This window comes from Alexandromys fortis, unplaced genomic scaffold (genome assembly GCF_014885135.2).
Source record: "Alexandromys fortis isolate MF-2015 unplaced genomic scaffold, M_Fortis_MF-2015_v1.1 scaffold_3, whole genome shotgun sequence".
Taxonomy (NCBI): Eukaryota; Metazoa; Chordata; class Mammalia; order Rodentia; family Cricetidae; genus Alexandromys; species Alexandromys fortis.
Window position 1 is genome coordinate 30,872,237 of NW_026067909.1, and position 18,950 is coordinate 30,891,186.

Sequence of the window (18,950 nt, forward strand, 5' to 3'; positions counted from 1 at the left end):
GGTTCCACGGCTGGACTTGGTGACATGCAGTCACTGGTCTGGGTTGCTTGGATGAGGACCCAGTACCTCAATGTCAGTTCATCTTGCAGCATAGGCCACTGGGCGCTTACTTAACCAGTCACCACCATTCACCTCAACCTGACCACTGAGTCTCATGCTCCCTAAGTGAGGACAGTGCGGATCCCTGGGGCAGCTAAAGGGTAGAGGGTAGAAAGTGATCACATTCACCATGCTTCCATTTTGTACTCATTCTTTTCAAAGCACAGATGATGTACGGTTTCCCTCTGTATGTCCTGAATATGCTTTATTACAATTGGTTAATAATGAAGCTGCTTCAGCCTATGGCAGGACAGAATATAGCCAGGCAGGAAATCTGAACAGAGGTAGAGAGAGAGAGAGTAGTCAGAGTCAAAGAGACGCCATGTGGCTGCTTAAGAAGCAAGAGGTAACAAACTATGAGCCTCATGATAAAATAATAGAAATGGGTTGGTTAATGTAAGATATAAGAGCTAGCTAGAAATATGCCTGAGACATAGGCCTAATCATGCTATAGTTAATATAGCTTCTGTGTGATTATTTGGGTCAGGGTGGCCGGGAAATGAATGAGCAGTCTCTGTTTACAAAACTTATAGTCAGTTCTGAAACTGGTGTTTTTGTAGGAATAATATCTGCAGGGGCTTCCCCACCAAAAGACGCATCTTCCCCACTTCCCCATTGAGTAGTCATGTCCTGTCTCACTCCCAAGAGATGCTACGGGTCTTTCTCGTTGTGGGTGGGATCTCTTCCTCTGTTCACTTCTGCGAGTTCTAAAGAACCTTACACCAGTTGCTGCCCTCATTACTCCCAAATGAGCTCTTCTCTAATCTCCCAGGCTGAAGAAGAATATTGAGTATGGGTGTGAACTGTTTTCAGTTCTGACATCAAATAATGCTTGTGTTACCATGTTCTAGGTCACTGAGCAAAGCATTGTGGGTAACAACCCCGGTATAAAGTGTGACTTTTCTAGAGACCTCCACACTGCAAGAGATTACGATTCAATCTTGAGACTTGGTGATAGGATTGTAATTCCATCGCACGACAGGAAGATAGGAGGATTATGGGGTCAAGGTTAGCCTTGGCTTCATAGGAAAACACTGCTTCAAAATCCAGCACGCATCTCAATCATGTGCTAGCATTACCTAACTGCATACAGAAATTAAAGGGTGCGGAGGAGTTCAAGAGGCAGAGACGACCCCTTTCTCCATGTCCTTCTGCATAACCATCCAGAGAAGATTCTCTCGCTGGGCTAAAAGACATCCTTTGCCTTCTCTGCTCTATTGGGCAAAGAACATCATAGCCAAGCTCTCAAGACAAAGCCCAGGCCAATCTGAGTCCAGGTCCTTTTAGAATAAGCACCCAATGTTGGCTCATGGAGCGGTGTCACCCTGCTTCAGTGGCTGCTGCTTCTTCCAACACAGGTTACCAGGGAGCATCTGACGAGCAGGCACTACTGTGTGTACCTCCTCCACAGAGTTCATACAGACGGCTGTAAAGACTGTTGCAGGCACTACTGTTTAGAGTTCACACAAAGACGGCTGTAAAGACTGTTACATTTATGAATTTCTTAAGAGATGAACAAGACAAAGTTCTCTCTGTGTAACTCAAAGGTCTGTTTCCTGCAGAGGAAGTGGTCGGATGATGATTTAATCAGAACTTTACTAAATAAGTACTGCATTCCTATGTCCTGACTAACTCACAGCGCTAGTGTATCTGCTAGCTCGACAGGGTATCTTCTATCCTTAGACAGTTTCTGTGTGTCTCTCATATAAGGCATGTCTCTGAATAGTTAGGTCTTGCTTTAATGCAGTGAGTTAGTATGCCTCTTTTAATTGCTGTGTTGAGGCAAAGTAGACTTCATTCCTTCACAAGCTGTAAAACCATATAGCCTTGGAATTCTGGCAGAAGACGACATATAGAGACATGTCCTCACAGTAAGAAAAGAAGTACTTTGCAGTAGTAATCATATCCGTTGTCTTGTTTTGCTTCCAAGGACAAAGTAACTATTTTCTGTGATCTCATAATTCCAGTGCAGGTTAGCTCACACCCATGTTCTCTGTGTCTGATTGTCTAATACTCTGCATAAACGTGTGCTACTCCCATTATGATGTTCTCTTCAGTGCCTTTCTGTGTGATTTAAGTGAAGACAGGGGATGGCCGATACATTTTACTAACTACGGTTCTCAATACCAGTGCTCTGTGTTCATGCACGCATCAATCTGATTTGAATCATTGTACATTACTTCCTGCCAACGCAAACAACATCCTGTATTTCCTGAGAAGTGGGTCCAATAGCAACATTCCCAGCTCTCCCTTTTCATTTCCGAGTTTCCCCAAGTATACACGTCCCCAATGGCAGCTGTCCCCAGCACGTGAGCCCGCAGTCCCTCCCCGCCTGTGCTCCAGGGTTCCCGATGACCAGTGTGCTCTCTGTCTCACTGGAGATCCCTTGACATACTGGCTGGTTTCTTCTGATGCTCTCCTAACTTCTTCTCTCAGGGCTTCTACTAAATGTTTCTATGTGCTGTCTCTGTGTTCACCCTGTTTGGGGTTCTTTATTTTAAATAGGGATATTGGTATTTGTCATCAATTGTTTGAAGTTTTCAGCCATTGCTTCTTCTTTGGATATATTTTCATTCCCACTTTTTTCCCGGGCACTTCCATTCTGCTTAGATGCCAACAGCTCTGAATCTCTATTCACGTTCTTCCTTCTCCGTGTGCTTCAGACTGCGCTGCATGCTTATGTTAGATATTTCCACTCTAGAATTTCTATCCAACTCATTAACCAATCCCTGCCATTTTTGTGGTTTTCTATTTGAGGAGAAAAGACTGGGTTTTGTTTGTTTACAGGAAACTATCCATGGTGTTATCCACCGTGTAGGTGTTTATGGGCTGCAGAATCTGATTTCTGCACAAATCCACAGGAGGTTTGCTCAGCAATACTGAAAACAGATGCTAGACATTTCAGCCGAAGCAGTGTAAATATTGACATTTTCTTAAAAAGTTGTGTGCTCATCCCTTTATTTGGCAACAAATATAAAGATTGAGTAAGAAATGTACTTATGAAATCATTGTTGTATTTTACAGCCTATGTTTTTGACAGTTATGAATATATTCAGTTGTCAGCTTAAAATCAATAGGCCCATCTCACAGTGTGTCATAAGAGGATGTCCAGAGGGGGTGCTGGAGACGGAGGACACCACCCCATGGGCTGAGGTCCTGGACTAGAGGAGCATCAGTATCTGCCTCTCTGCCTCTGACTGCACTGCAGTGTGACCAGCTGCAGCCTCCCTCTGCCTCCTGGCTGCACTGCAGTGTGACCAGCGGCCTCGTGCCCCTGCTGTAGAGTCTGGAAATGAATTCTAGGCACAAAAACAAACAAACAAACAAAAAGCAGAGTTAAGCATGGCTTAACACCATGGCTCCTTTAAGAGAGGTTTTCCCGATTCAGTGGTAGTAGAAAAAAAGCAGCAGTTTTGAAATAGCAGCTTTCTGGGCCATGCTACTAGCACAGGGCAAACTCTGGCTCTTTCAGGAGGCTGAGCCTTTAAATGGGGTTTGTGGGCAGTGTGTTATCAGAGCTGAGGTGGTGAGGATGGCTCCCACCTGGCAGTCTCGGAGGCAGTGAAAGGACATGTCTGCCATGTTGGACTGGGCAGAGAAAGCAGGCAGGACAGTGGTTGCCCTAGCAACACTGTCGCTTAGGTTCTTAAGAAGTGCTTAGCATTTTAAGAAGGTCTTCTGATCAGGAAATAATTTCAGATACACAATAAAGACAGATTCAGATGAAAAAAGACCTCTAAATGGGTTACAGTATTGGATAAATGTACGTAGGCTGGGAGAAAGAAGGCAGAGTCAGAAGTCATGGAGCCACCACTAGAGACAGACATGCCGAAACTTTGCTGGTAGACCACAGATATGTGCAATGCACAAATTTATAGAGATAGGTTAAATTAAGATGTAAGAGATAGCCAATAATAAGCTGTAGCTAATAGGCCAAGCAGTGATTTAACTGAATTGATACAGTTTCTGTGTGGTTGTTTCGGGGCTGAGAGGCAGGGAAACGAACAAGTGACCTCCATACAACAACACACTGTCACTGTGAGCACAGGAGGCCTAGCTCTCTCCATATGGGTAATCTGAAGCAGGCTTTCTCCAAGACACCCGATTCCTTCAGATTCCATCAGAAGCACCCTCATGAAGACGTTTCTGCCAAGTCTCATCAAAGAAATCTCAGCTTTCTATAGTAGGACTCTAAACTTTCCTCTATCTATGGTACAATACCACAATTACACTTGCATATGTAAGAATTCCAGGGAGTAATCCCCCCTTCCTTGAACCAAATGAGGTTCTCTGCTGGAGAGTAACAGAATTCCATCTCTGTGACCTTGGTTAGGCATCAGTGGGACCACAGCCCACGCTGAGTCTGCCCCTTGCGTCTGGCTTCCAGTGGCTGCTGCCCCTTGGCTGTCTTGGCTTGTGGTCTGGTCACTAGCTCTCATCCCCATCCCCACACTGTCCTACTTTGCTGGAATGCTAAGTCTCTCTCTTCTTTTGGAGCACCTTCGGAATCAGGGTTTATCCAGACAGTCCACAACAATCCTCCCAAGTCACACTTTTTAATCTCACCTGTCATGACCTGTCCTCACAAGTTAGATACTGTGAGGATTGCCAGGATTGGAAACTTCTAGTTTGGGAATCATTATTCACCTAACAACAACAAAAAAACCCAAAACAAGGATCACCTGTCAATAGGATGTATTGTAAATTCCTATTCTGTAAAAGATATTACTCAGGTAACAGAGGAGACCTGGAAGAGATTCATTGGCAACTATGCATTTTTGTATTTCTTGACCTTAAAGGCTGCATCGAGTGTTTAGTAAAAAGGCTGCATTTTTTACTAAATGAGAGGATGTTTGGTAGATATGCACCACTCACAGGTGACCAAACACTAGCTTCACAGCTTAGACATTGAACACTAGCTTCACAGCTTAGACATGATTTAGGAGAAGTTACTTTTATTGTTTGTTGTGGTTTGCAGTGTCTTGCAGAAATGACCATCTGTGGAAGGCTTGTTGGTACTGTTGAGAGGTGATGGACTGAGGGCGAAGACCTAACGAATGGGTAACTCACTCACCTCACAGGTGAAACGGCCATCAGGGGGCAAGGCCTAGTAGAGACACATGCGTTTAGGGTCATTCTTGTCCCAGAACACTTTAAAGCTGTTTGCCAGGGCTGTAAGGTGAGCAACCATGGGCAGAGACCTCTCAAACATAAGCAAAGGAAATGTTCACTCCTAGAATGGTTTCTCTCCACTTTGTCAAGGAGATAAAAATTAACACATGCTGCTTTTCTCTAAGTTCATGCTTACCCCCACCTCATACCCCCCCCAAAAAAAGAAGGAAGGAATGAAGGGAAAAAGGAAGGAAGGGAGGGAAGGAGGACACAGTAGTAAGTGTTGTAGAGGATAAGAAGTGTAAGGAGACAGGACCTATGGACTCCCCACAGAGCAGAAGACCCAAGGCTCAAGCAGGAAGGGAAATGCACAAAGCCCCACATCCCCACATGACAGCCTCACATTCAACATCTTACTTCCTTGCTCTCATTTGCCTTTCAGTAGAACATACTTTGTTTGCTAACATGGGCTTCTTATGAACCTGGTAGATGGGTTCTCAAGAGTACTGGGTAGGTTTCCAGTCTCCCCTTTCAGTCTCTGTCACAGGACAAGACGCACTAAGTTGCCCAGTGACCTATTTTCTCAAGTTTGAAGATACAATAATAATTATACTAAGAAGGGAAAAATGAAGCTATCACAGCAGAAATGGCTTTATCTACTTCCCTTAGAAGACAAAACACATAATACATGCAATTTACGCACATGGGTAAGTTGGCATAGAAAGTCTGAATCTCATTTAGGCTTTTCCATTCAAAGTACGGAGCACAGTAGCTACTGCTCATCGAGTATTCTAGTAAAATCGTTATGTAAACCAGCACTAGTGATTCTTATTTAAAAGCGTGTTTATTTGAATGACTCTGCTTTTAAAGGAATAATTATCATTTACACTAGGCTGTGATCTTTATGATCATCTTAACTCTAATACCCTGATTAGCTCTGACCTGCATACTATAGCGTTCATGAGCTCTGACACACGATGGTGACTCAAAGACCACTTTGAGTTCGAGAACTTTGCCCCTGGAGAGAATGTGACTGGGAGATACACGTATTCACATCTCCTATGGCACGTATTCACATCTCCTATGGCTGATATGTGGGCACTGCCCACATATGAGGGGCTTTTCATTCATTGTTTACGGAAACCTAGTTACATATTTGAGGAAAGAGAATTGTTTCCTAATTCATAAACTTTATAGGTTTTTCAGAACCAAATATATATACAGTTGATGTCTATATCTCAAGATGCTAGTGACTAAGTCACAGGATATCCACATGTTAAGTCATGATAGAGAGGGTTGACACAGACAGAGCCTTCACTGGGAAGTCAGTTCTCATCTCTAGGTTGGCTCAGGAATTCCAATTGTTTACTTATTCCATTTAGGCTGCAGGAATAGAATCCCACAAACCTGGAGGCTGAGGAAAGAGCATTCTATTTCTCACCATTCTAGAAGCCTGGAAAGCTGAGACCAAGGCATCAGCAGCTCATCTACTACAGGTGTTCTGTAGAGCTTGGAGACAGCTGGCCACCCTTTTCAAGTTTTCAGAAGGCAGAGAGCTGGCTAGCCAGCTCTCTTTCCTTGCATGCCAAGCTGGCTGTGGCCCTCCTCCATGACTAACTACCTCCTAAAGCCCCTCCCCAACAGCACCCACTGGAAACTGAGTTGTCAATACACAGGAAAACCCAACATGCAGGGCGCAACAGTCCCGCCTGTCCCGTACTTTCTGGTGCAGCCTGCTGCTTGTTCTTCTCATTTTTAATGCTATTACCTCAGGAAAATGCCAGTGACATGTACTCGTGTTTTAAGACTAGTGGTGATAATTTTAAGAGACAGTGTGCGGGGGAAAAAAAATTCAAAGATGGGACTACCACCTCGCCCCCACCAATCCCTCCAAAAAAGAAAGAAAAAATTTCTATCGTCTTATCCTGGTGGGCCACTTCTGGTCTGTTGATCAGTGTTATCTATTAGGCGTACAGTCCAGCCCACCAGCTTTTCCTTCTACAATCTTCCCAAGAGTACCCTCTTTGTGACTCTGCCACTCGCCTTATTGACACGCACTGACCAGTTTCCATTCCTCAAACTCTGCTTTTCCTTCATACTCCACTGTCTTTTCCTCTCCTCAGCCTTGTGCTGGATCTCTCAGGATCTCCTGAAAATTTAACCACGAGTTATTCCCAGCATTTCTAATTTAAGACATGTATTTAAGTTCTAGATCTGTTAGTTGTGGTTCTAGGTTCAACCCCTATGAAACCCATTTTTATAACTGCTTCTCTGTGCTTCCTTCCCTGGGGGCGGGTTTAGTAACTCGTGAGGACAAGGTGTCTCGGACCCCATTAAACACCATGCAACAGAAAACAATTCCGTCAGGCCTTGCTGTTGCAGGAGGAAAGGAAAACAGGAGTCTGCAATAGAAACCTGATAGGCAGCTACTCAACTCCCACTGTGGGGGATGGGGGCAACCTTCAAGGCTAAGATAGGATTGGTAGACCCCTCAGTTATAAGAATGACAAAGCACGGGTAGGGACACTTGTGGCTCATCTGGAGGATCCAGATTTGACTCCCAGCATCCACATGGAGGCTCACAAACATCTGTTAACTCTAGTTCCAAGGGATCAGATGCCCTCTTCTGGCCTCTGAAGACACTACACACACAAGGTCCCACAGACACTTGCAGGTAAAATACCCAAACATGTAAAATAAAGACAAATCTTTTTATAAATGACAAAAAATGGAGAGAAATACTGATCATAAGGTCTCAATAAATGTTGTCGACTGTCATGATTTCAGCACGGGAACAGCAGCACTGTGAGGAGCAGGGAGCAGCAAGTTGCTTTCCAGTTACTAGGATCTACCTTAGCACCCCCAGCCAGTCCTCCAGCTGAGAGGCTTAGGAGAACAGGAGGTTAACCGAGTGTGCTGAGCCTCTGCAAGACCACAACCACGTAACTATTTACAAGTACACACAGTTTGTCATACATTTCTAAGTTCCAGTTCTTGGCAATTACTTGGGAGTGATCCCCAGTGAGTCTACTTTGGATTCCAATTGCAGCAATTCTAATCTATTCCAAGATGGACATGATTTTTCAAGCTCTTTCATTGAGTAAAATTAGAAAATGTCTTCTAGACTTAGACTGAGAGATGGAGGAGGGGCATCTTTCGGCCACATTACTCACCTGTTACAGAATTCTGAGATGCAGACTTGGTGACTTAGTGTGACAAACCCATTAACCCCCAAGCCCTGCTTCTAAGAACCCAAACACCACCTCCTCCATGCCCATCCCTCAGTAAATCAGTTCTATCAGGTCAAACTTCATTACTTTCTAGAACGTTGCGGGAAGTTAAGGAAGAGCTGAAGTCATCTCCAGTTCGAATCCAGGCTGGGGGTCTTCGACAGCACCTGAGTGCCTGATTCCCAGCACATCTTCTCACAGCAGACAGTCTGCAACAGTGACTGGCCAGGAGGCTTCTTCAGGATGCTTTAAGGCAAGCCTCGCGCTTCCATCATCCTCCTTGGGTGGGCACTACTCAATACAGTGTCTTTTTAGGGAAAGGAAGTTACAGACCCATAAAGACCAACTATAAGACCACTTTAATCAGCTGGAGTCATACATAAACACAAATGGGGGGAAAATAAACCAAGAAGACTTCTTAGAAAGGTACTTGATGAAATCTGAAGATAAGGAGACAGTGGCAAACAAATGACAGTATCCACGAGACTGAAAAGATGTCTAAGGCTTAGGCACTCACAGTAGTTCATATGTAGGAAATATTGCTGACATCAGCCGAAATTAAATGCACACAGGATGACTGTCATGTTCTTGGGAGAAGGAAATGCAAGCATGTTCTTCCACACCATTAGAGTAAGATTCATTGCTTTCAGTCAAACAGGTTTATTGAACAATTAGTTACCTCAATGTTCTACAATACATGAATAGAATTTTTAAAAAGACTGAATACAAACTATCTAACATTAATCAAATTGTTCATGTATCAATTTATTGCATGTCAGTACAGAAAAATAAAAAGTATACCTTAAATGTAAAAACAAAAAACAAAACCAAATTAAAAAATAAAACCCACTTTCCTTGCCATGGTTAGTGCACAGGTATGAGGACATTCAAATGTGAGCTATAAAACTTTATTACTATTTCAAAGGAAATATGGCAATAACAAAACTATGGCTCAGATTATGAAACTGGACTAACTTACTTCATACTGAATGCACCTCGCAAGCTGACACTCCAGCATACGCTGTACTGACAGAAACTGTTATAAATTATGCTGCACACACACCCGTGATATACGTACATATTGCACTTTATGTCAAAAAGTTTGGGTTATACAGTCCTGTCTTTAATCTATACTTTTTAATACAAAATATAAATGGAGGTATATCTGTGCCCTTGGCCAACGCTGACTGGCATAGGATGACTGACGGGCTCTGCCACGCGAGCGAGCAGTGCTTCTGATTGGGGAGAGGAGGTGCGTGTGCGGTGAGAACACCAAGAGCCTTGCATTTCCCATCCAGCAAACTGAACAAGTGCTCCACCTGTCAACTCCAACTCTACCTGAGTCACATGAAGATACCGAAGCTCAAGTCAACTATCCAAAGGAGGTACGTAAGACTAATTCTTTTCCTTTCAGTTTTTAAAAAATATATAATTATCAAACATGATGGGAAAAAGGCTCAGGGATGACCAAAGGACTCAAATATGGCAATGATGGCCTCGATTCATGGTTTTCAACCTTCCTAACGCTGTGACCCTTTAACACAGTCCCTCATGTAGTGGTGATCCTCAACCACAACATTATTTTCGTGGTTACTTTGTAACTGTAATTTGCTACTGTTATGAATCCTAATGTAATTATCAGTGTCTTCTGATGGTTTTAGGCGACCCCTGTGAAAGCATCATTCGATCCAAAGGGGTTGTGACCCACGGTTGGGAACCACTGGCCTAGATGAAAAGGTGACTTCTTTCAATGGATCACCTTACTAACTCCTGATCCTAAGGAGGGAAGACAAGTTAACACAAACCACTACTAAGAGCAGCTTCCTCGGTAGTTTACATACTATTTAATCATCTCTACCAGACCTATTCCCACCCAAGCCAAGCAGGCAGGAACCCTCAGCTACACACATGCCATTACCTGTGATGTCAGCAGAGCCATGACCTGTCCATTTCAAGTGTCTGCAGCCCACCTGTGATTTAAGCTGTTGTGTGATCGACCCATTTTATTGCAGCATTTAATGGGTGTCATCATGGTCAAATGTTGTGAAACACTTAGTTTCCTCAGGCACAGGGCCACGTTGTATTAGGACTTTGACTGAAAATGGCATTCTACAGTTCTCTGCTATTCATCTCAGCAATTAAGTATCCCTGCCTCTTTGTGTAAGAGCAGAGTCACCAACTGCTGTCAAGTGGTTTCTAGTCTACTGACACCCTTTTGTCTGTAACAAATACTTTCTTCCCTTAGCTTGCAGTATTCTCTGTAGGATCCTCTTTAAAAAAAAAAAAATCTGGTTTTCTCTATTATTCTTTAAAACAAGGAATTTTAGATTTTTTTTCCAAGTAAACCGATTTGTCATGTTTAGGATAATTTTAGTGTTTATAAATTCATAGTAGCTGAATAATTTAAGATTCTTTATCCACTTCTCTCACTGCTATTGAACAATGCTAGAAATCGACAGAAAGACCATGACCACCCCCCAGCGATGACTGACTCAGGTGTAGTCATGGTTCACTGAGGCCAAGTGAGAAAGTTTTAGAACTGATGCTGGGGTGTCACGGCCCCTGAATGTATGAGTTTGTTTTCTATCCCTACTCATCAAAGGAACTGCATCAAACACAAAGCTGGTAACAGGTGATGCCCTACAACTCTAAACACAGCTGTCTTTGCTGCCTAAGAGACGGTTCCTCGAGTAGAGCAAAGGCGGTAGGTGCGGTAGAATGATCTTCCACCCCTCAAATCCCAGCCTGCGAATCTGAACAGAAGGAACAGCAGGGAAAACAGCCGGGAAGGGGAAGGGGAACGGGAAGCGGAGGGGTTGCTGTCCTATTTCATCAGGAGAACATGTACAACCCAAGCTGGCTGGTCACACACCCCTCCAGACCAAGTGACCACAGATGCAGCACTCTGTAAGTGTCAGAAGTGACCAAGTATGCATGAGAGCTGGTTTCTGCAGAAACTACATTCCGCCTGTTACTCTTTTTTTGTCCTTCCAGTAGATGAGCATTCGGGACAGTAGTTCTACATAGCAAAGACCGACAGGAGGAAAAGCAGCCTTTAATTGTGTAGTGAATTTACACATACAAAATACACATTCCATGATGAGTACCAACTCTTTAAAAAACAACTCTTTACAATTAATAATTTATAGAAAATCATTATTCTTTAGAAATTATACTTGCTATACATTATTATTTTCTAAACATTAGCATAAAATGAAGGCTAAGAATGCTACTTGGCAAAAGTATTTCTAGCCCCTATGTTCATGGAAAGTTTTAAATTAAGGTCAAGATTATTGACTGATTATTACTCTGCTCTAGCTGCTTGTGGAAGGTCAATAACTATAGCTAAGTGATCTGCAGTCGTGTAGGAGCTGACCTACTGTGCAGGGCTCAAGCGTGTCTATCTGGTGAGGACTGTGGGAAGGACTCGGCAGGCCCCACCCTATGGCTGCATGCTAGCGCATGTTCGCAGTCCTCAGAGGCTTGCTATTTGGTCAGGCACAACCTCCCGCCCACAACTCCTCAACGCTACCTGTGTGACAGGCTGGCCAAAGCTCTGGGGCCCTTCAGACCCAGCTGGGGAGACTGAGACTGCCTAGACTGTCACTTTGTATGGAGCCCCGTTACACAGACTGAGATACGAAGTCATACTTGGGTATTTGCTTTTGTGGTTTTCTTTCATGATGTGATTGACTTGCAGAAAGTACAATAAATGACGCTTGTCTCTGTCAGGTCAGGCACATCTGCACACACTGGTTGAGACAGTCTACCTCAACTATCGGCTAGTTCTAGCCCTTGCTGCGGCCATTACTGTTTTAGCTGGAGATTCATAAACTGGCAGAGGCTAAAATTCTGTTTAACTAAAATCACGAATGTTACAGAGTTCAATGTGCAAAGAAAGCTACAGTAAAATGCTAACTTCCTAGCCCAAGAGCCATGATGCAGACAGTACCTAACAGAAACACAGTACATCTACATTGGAAAATGGTCCTGTTTATTATTAGGAAAAAGCTGGATCTCAGCAGCAGAGCATAGAATCTGCTCACAGGCCTCACACTCATTCCTCACCACAAACAAAATAGAGTTTACATAAAAATAGATATAACCCAGGAAACCATATACATTGGCATGTGACCAGAGTTATTTACATTAAAAATATCGCATTGCATAAGTCAAGAATAAAACACCACCATGCACTTCATCTTAATGTTTAAGGTGACAACGCAGTAGCACTAGGCTTGCTTACCGTGATTGTCCCAATATTTACTAAAGGAATGACACCTGAAGGTTTCTTGTTTGCGTCTCCATCTGATTACAACATAGATTTTACCACTCAACCAACAGGAAACTTTTGGATGAGCTCTAGCACACCGGCATCTTAAACTAAAGACAAGGGTGTTAACCAGGCTAGAAGTTCTGGTGGGACTATGAAAGAATCTCAAGAAGACCAGTTCTGAAAATACGGAGAGTTATAGGATCACCGGGACGGAGTGCTGAGGCCCGTCAACGCTCAGCCACTGTGCAGACCCCGTGAGCACACACCCAGAGAGGACATCACTCTACACAAGCCGAAACCCAGGGCACCCATCGAGAGGTGGCATTAGATGATGGTGACGTTGGATGATGTCTTCGTCATCTCCTCGGGAGAGTGGCTCTTGATCACTTCCTTGATGAACTGCTCGAGTGCAGTGAAGTAGCCTTGGCACTGCCATGTGTCGTTGTGCGTCCCATCTGGGAAGATGGCTAGTCTCTTAGTCCGGGATGGGGACAGCTCGTAGAGCTGCTTCATCATCACGGGCGGAATCAACTGGTCAGAGAGGCCAGAGATGAAGAGAGAAGGCATCCTGCACTGGGAGATCTTCCTGTAGGACAGAAACTTATTTTTATAGCACCATAGAGGAAGATACCGCATTGGGAAGAAGGAAAATAGTGTGCTGGCCATGTGCGGGATGCTCAGGAATGTGTTCTCCACCATGATGGCTGAAATCCTGTGAGAATTCTCAGAAGCCAAGTGAATGGCCACCGCTCCTCCCAGGGAGCGGCCAAAAAGGAAAACCTTTGTTTTATCGAGGTCAGGTCTAGTCATCACATAGTCTAGCACAGCTTCAGAATCCAAATACAGTCCTTCTTCGCTGGCTTCTCCTTCGCTCTTCCCATACCCCCGATAGTCGACCAGCACGAGATTCACTTTGAGGTTCACCAGCATAAGCAGTGCGTTTGGTAACCTGTGGCCTATGTTGCCAGCATTCCCGTGAAAATAAATTATAGTTGGGGAGTAGGGGGAATTGTCTCCAGTGTATCTCACCAAGATCAGATTCAGGCGCACTCCATCTTTGGTTCTGATGAAAATGTTCTCATGTGGAATCCCCGTGGGCATGGGAACATAGAGGCGGGAGGAGGACGGCTGTTCTGGAAAGTAGAGCAGGACATCCTGGAATTTATACAAGATGCCTGCGATGGACACGAAAATTAGCAGAAGTAGGATAATGCCTCCGTACAGATGAAAAGTCACTATCAAAGGCAAAAGCGAGATGCGGCAGAGAGCCCAAGACCAGGATGCCAAGGCTAGTAGCCATCTTTCAATAAAGTTCCACAGCATCCAGGATTTTTCCATGGTAGCTCCACGTAGGTATCCTAGGAGACACAGAGAGAACCAGTGACTCAGCAGCATCTTGACTTCAGAGGTACTTCATGAAAAGTACTCAGTACTCTAGGACTACGTCCTCACAATTCCTTCCTAGCTCCATACTGTCTTCCCAACCCGCAGTCACAGAACACAGTCACACCGTGAAAAGGCGCTTCTCTGCTTCCAGGTACCAGTCATGTGTTTTCAATGATTTGATTAAAAAAAATTTAAGACCATCCCCATTTTTATCCACGAGGAGATGGAGACTTGGATGTGGCTGCTGTCCTCGCTCTACAATAACTCATGAGGCAGCACGCTTCTTAGAGCCCCTCTCTCCCTCACTTCAGTCAACCCTTATACACTAGTCGAGAGTCTGTTACTCATAAAGGATTTTTTGCTATTGCTTCCTTTGTTGCTACACTCAGCTTTTTTTCTTCAAAGAGTCTATATACAGTCAATTCTATATACAGACAACTTTGAACAACTTCTGATCCTCCTGCCTCTGCATCTCCAGTGTTAGGATTACAGCATTACACCATTATGTTCAGTTTTATATGGCGCTGGAAGCTAAACCAGGGGCTCCAGCAGGACAGGCAATTGAAACCACGCACCTCCCCCCCCCGTCTTCTTGCTTGGATTTTTATTCAAAGCAATCATGTTGAACATAAATAATAGCATAATACTTTTATCTTTAATTTCAGAAGTAGACAATGCTATCCATGTAGCAAGCTTTGTTATAGGAAAAGAAACACTGAAGGTCAAATAAAAACACAACTTAAAGAAAAAAATACCCAAGCACTGCAGGTATTAAACGTGGCTAAAACAGAACTGCAGGACGCAGTCAAGGCACACTCAACAGAGCACTGCAGTCGCTGCTTGCTTACTGCATGCTCCCTGTCGCCTGTCAATAGTCCACACAGGGCTGCTTTATCCCTGATGGCGCATGGCATGCAGCTTCCCATGTAAAGCTTGGACGTATTTTTGAATTGGATTAAGGAAAACTGAAAGAAAGTGGCTCCAACTTGATATAGAATACAAAAGGCCGTGGAGGCAGCACATGTAGGTCAATGGGAGAACATCTGCTAGCACGTGTCAGGCTGGGATTTCATCCCCAGCTCTGCAAAGTAACAGGAACAATGACTTTAATTATGACCCAAAAACAGATTTAAAAGGTTTGAAATAACACACACACATTGAGCCTACAAACACATTGGAGTATTGTAAAATATGGTAAGATACCATTTAAGAAGCAAGTCAAAATCCTTAATGCTCTTTTCATAGCCCACTTAGTTATCTGACAGAGCTGTCAATGATGAGCGGCCAATAAGGAACTCAAGGCTCATTGTAGTGACTCGCTAGACAAAATCACACGGAAACTCCACTGCCCTTACGCCTTGGTTCCACAGCTCCCAATCTATCATCTGATTCCACTCTAAAACAGGAAAAAGCAAGCTGAAACCCCACTAGAAACCTGTGAGATGGAAAGTGTGCCTGTAACTGGGTAAGTAGCAACAAAGTAACTTAGTTTTCAAATAAAAGAAAAAAGAGAAAGTATAAGGGGAACTAGAAAGCCCAACACACACAGAGGAAGCACATTCTGAATTCAAACCCACATTTAGGTCTGCTCAGACTGCTCTACAGCTACAATCCTCATTACTACAGCCCCAGCCCCTTTTCTTGTCTAAGTACCGTATCCCTCAAAGCTATGCACTCAGGACCGAAGTGTCTAAGAAAATGATCAGCTTGCTAAAACAGGATATTCTGAGCAGAGGGTACTTACGCCATTTGTCTGAATGTGTAACTGATTGGCAATAAGTAATATAATTTGGAGTTTCAAAAATAAATGCTCCTCAAAGCCACCTTAAAGGATAATAAAATTTTGACAACAATGATAAACATAATCTACACTGGGTGATTCCATGACAATGCAGGAATAATTATGAGCTCATTTTGAAGAATACCAATTGAACCTGAGTTTTTAGAATAGATTAATAAACATGTATGTTTCCTTCGTACTGACAGACTATGGTTCAGAATGAAACCACATAACCCAGTCTGTCTTGCCTCATTCCACCATCCACCTCAAGGATACTCTAAGGGAAATGGCAACATGCGAACCTAATTTCAAGGACCTTGAGTCTGCTAATTCAGTCGAACAGTCAGCAAACCACTCACCCTGATGCACTATCAACTACATGCAGGCCAGATGTTCTGACAAAGAAAAGGAGTCAGCCGCACAGAGCTAGGGGCAGCACCGATAAGGGCTCTGGTTCTAGTCTGCTAATCAGATAAAGGGTTCATAAGAGCTCCTCCTTTGGCATATAAAAGTAACCAGCATTTAGGCTTCAGGACTATTTCCCTGGACAGCTGAGCTTCTGTGCAGCACTGTGAGCTGTTGTCAAGCTCCATCATGGCTGAGAACAGTGAAGGGCTACAGGCAAGTTTCAGAGAGGGCGCCTCTGAGCTGGATGCCATATGGAACAGCGTGTCCTCTGCTGGGTGTTGGAGTCTACGCCCATGGACTGTTAACAAGACAGGGTAGTGAGAAGCAGGGAACAGTTGCACTGTGTGAGACCTACTCCCCCTCTTGTGCTGTCTTCCCACTGTACCTGGGCTACCAACGGGAAAGATATACTTGATGCCAACATGGCTCTCGAGAAGTCGCCATGAATAGTGCAGAGCTTGGCTGGTGCCTTGTGCAATACTTAGGTTTTCTGAGTCTGAAATGTCCAGCTCACTCCATGACCTGGTCATGTACCATGGCTCAGGTAATCAATGTACCTCAAAGTATGTACCAATGGCAAAATATTTGAGTTATCACCAGAAAAGAATAAATATTTGTCAAATGATTTTGTATGCCAGAATGCATTTTATACTGACATCTTAGCATCACAACCAGAAGTAATGGGTTTACTCAAAGCTGAGACTTTTCCCAATAGATGGGTTGTGCAGTAAGAAGCAGACTAGCTTATAAAGAACGTAGATTCACTAAGCATTAACCTCTTCCACACCATTCTTCCACATCATTGCTGTGTGGTTTCAGCCTGTGTCAAGGAGAAAACCTGATGTCATGATTCTCAATCCCGTCCTTACCATGTTATCACTCTGGGCTCACCCACTGCCAGGAAACTCCTAGAATGACATGAGGAAAAGCTCACTGGCCACCATCTCCACCTGACGGTGGCAACCACTGCCAACAACTCCCATCACCATCAGACCCTCTCCTCTTCACTGGACTCCTCAGCAGGCTCTGTCCAATGTCTGCTCACTGCTGGGACAGTCCAGATGTGGCTGTGCCCAGAAACCCTCAGAAGACATGGAGCTGCAGGAAGCATGGCCTACTAGTTAGGACACTATGCGATAACACTTAACGCTCGAGGGCAAGTCAAAGACAAAGATGCCACTCTGACCCCTGCTGCTTAAATTCTACACTTTTGAATATGATCAATATGCCAGTTTTGATGTTGTGTGGCCCGTGATCTGCTGAGTCCTCTTAAACAGCCTCCGAGCTGCTCACGTGGCAGACACACTCATGACTGTACCTGCCTCACTCACGTTCACGCAGTTACAGAGGAGACTAAAGCAGGTGTCAACCTTCACGGCTGTCATCAAAAAGGGGAAAACTCGGGCATCTTTTAAGAGCAGGACGGAGCACATTTGCAGAGCTAGGATTCTTTCCTTTCTATTAAGCAGCTGTCGGTGCCACTTATTTTTAATCATTTAGCACAATTATTCATGGAAACACAAAGGATTCAAAATAATCTAAAGAGATACTTGGCAAGGACAGCAGAGAGGAAATTAGAGCAGCTAGGAGCTGTGAGCTGAGGCCCCAGCTGAGAGGGATGGTTTTATGCCCTAAGTTCTGGAAAGATGGCCGACTTATGGCCGACTTCTGGAGCTGCTCCAGAGCCTGTTCAGGGCCCACAAGATCAGCACCGTCTTCATAGCAACACCGAGGTGCTGCCTACCTTTCCAGTGCTTGACATCTGCTGTGTGGATGCAGTGATGGCTGAGACTCATGCCTGTGCAAGTACAGAGCTAACAGGCAAGACTTTCCTCCCATCCCCAACCGTGAGCTCAGGGAGAAGGGGAAAGGCAGGAGTCATGTGGCAGCACTGAAGCCGCAGTAAAAACTGTTGTCTGTATGCTAAAACCTTTAAGGCTTGCATGGGATGCATGGTATCAGAAGCGCACATGAAGCTCTTGTGCTAAGCATGGACACACATGAAGTGCAGGTTACATTGGCTGCCGTCTCACAGGGACAGTTTTACTTTAATAGGCAACTGACAAACCATGGTCAGTATTACATTTATGCAGACATATGTATTTACAAGGCCTTTTTGGGGGGAAATGAATGAAGCTCAAATTTCTAATACTCTGCGTGGTGGTGGTGGTACCAGCAAGTGTGATTTCTGGCAAGTGATTAGATGTGTTACCATCTGCAGGAAATGCTGAATTCAGTGAACACTCTAAGTGGCCAGACACTATGCAGGAGTTTAGGTTGACAGGAGGGTAACGTGACACACTCATTTCAGACCTAAGACAGATCCAGTGGGTCTGGATCTCACTGCCTGAGCATCAAGACTTCCTTCACAGGTTCCCAATACCACAGTGTAAGTGACCTTTAAGTAAATTGCCCCTAAATGTGCAGCAGCGAACACCTTGTTCCTCCACCTACAGCCACAACTGTGTGTGGGTCGATTTCTGCATGCTGTACCTGCAGGAGCTCGGGTGCAGAAGCCTCACTAAGCAGAGACTAAAGTGAAGCTAAAAATGTTAAACAGTACCATAGCCCTATTTCTGCAAGTACAGGAGGTTTACAAGAAATGTTGCTTGCTGCCGGGCGGTGGTGGCGCACGCCTTTAATCCCAGCACTCGGGAGG

The 18,950-nt window shown here is 44.3% G+C and overlaps 1 protein-coding gene across 1 annotated transcript in view; it reads right to left on the reverse strand.

The window, feature by feature from the left end:
- Positions 1-9,085: 9,085 nt before the first annotated feature.
- Abhd13 (abhydrolase domain containing 13) overlaps positions 9,086-18,950 on the reverse strand; it is a 13,271-nt gene continuing 3,406 nt past the window's right edge. The window contains exon 2 of the mRNA XM_050136867.1: positions 9,086-14,075. Coding sequence (XP_049992824.1) covers positions 13,042-14,055 — 1,014 coding nt within the window. The 5' untranslated portion in view covers positions 14,056-14,075 and the 3' untranslated portion in view covers positions 9,086-13,041. The remainder of the gene's footprint in view (positions 14,076-18,950) is intronic.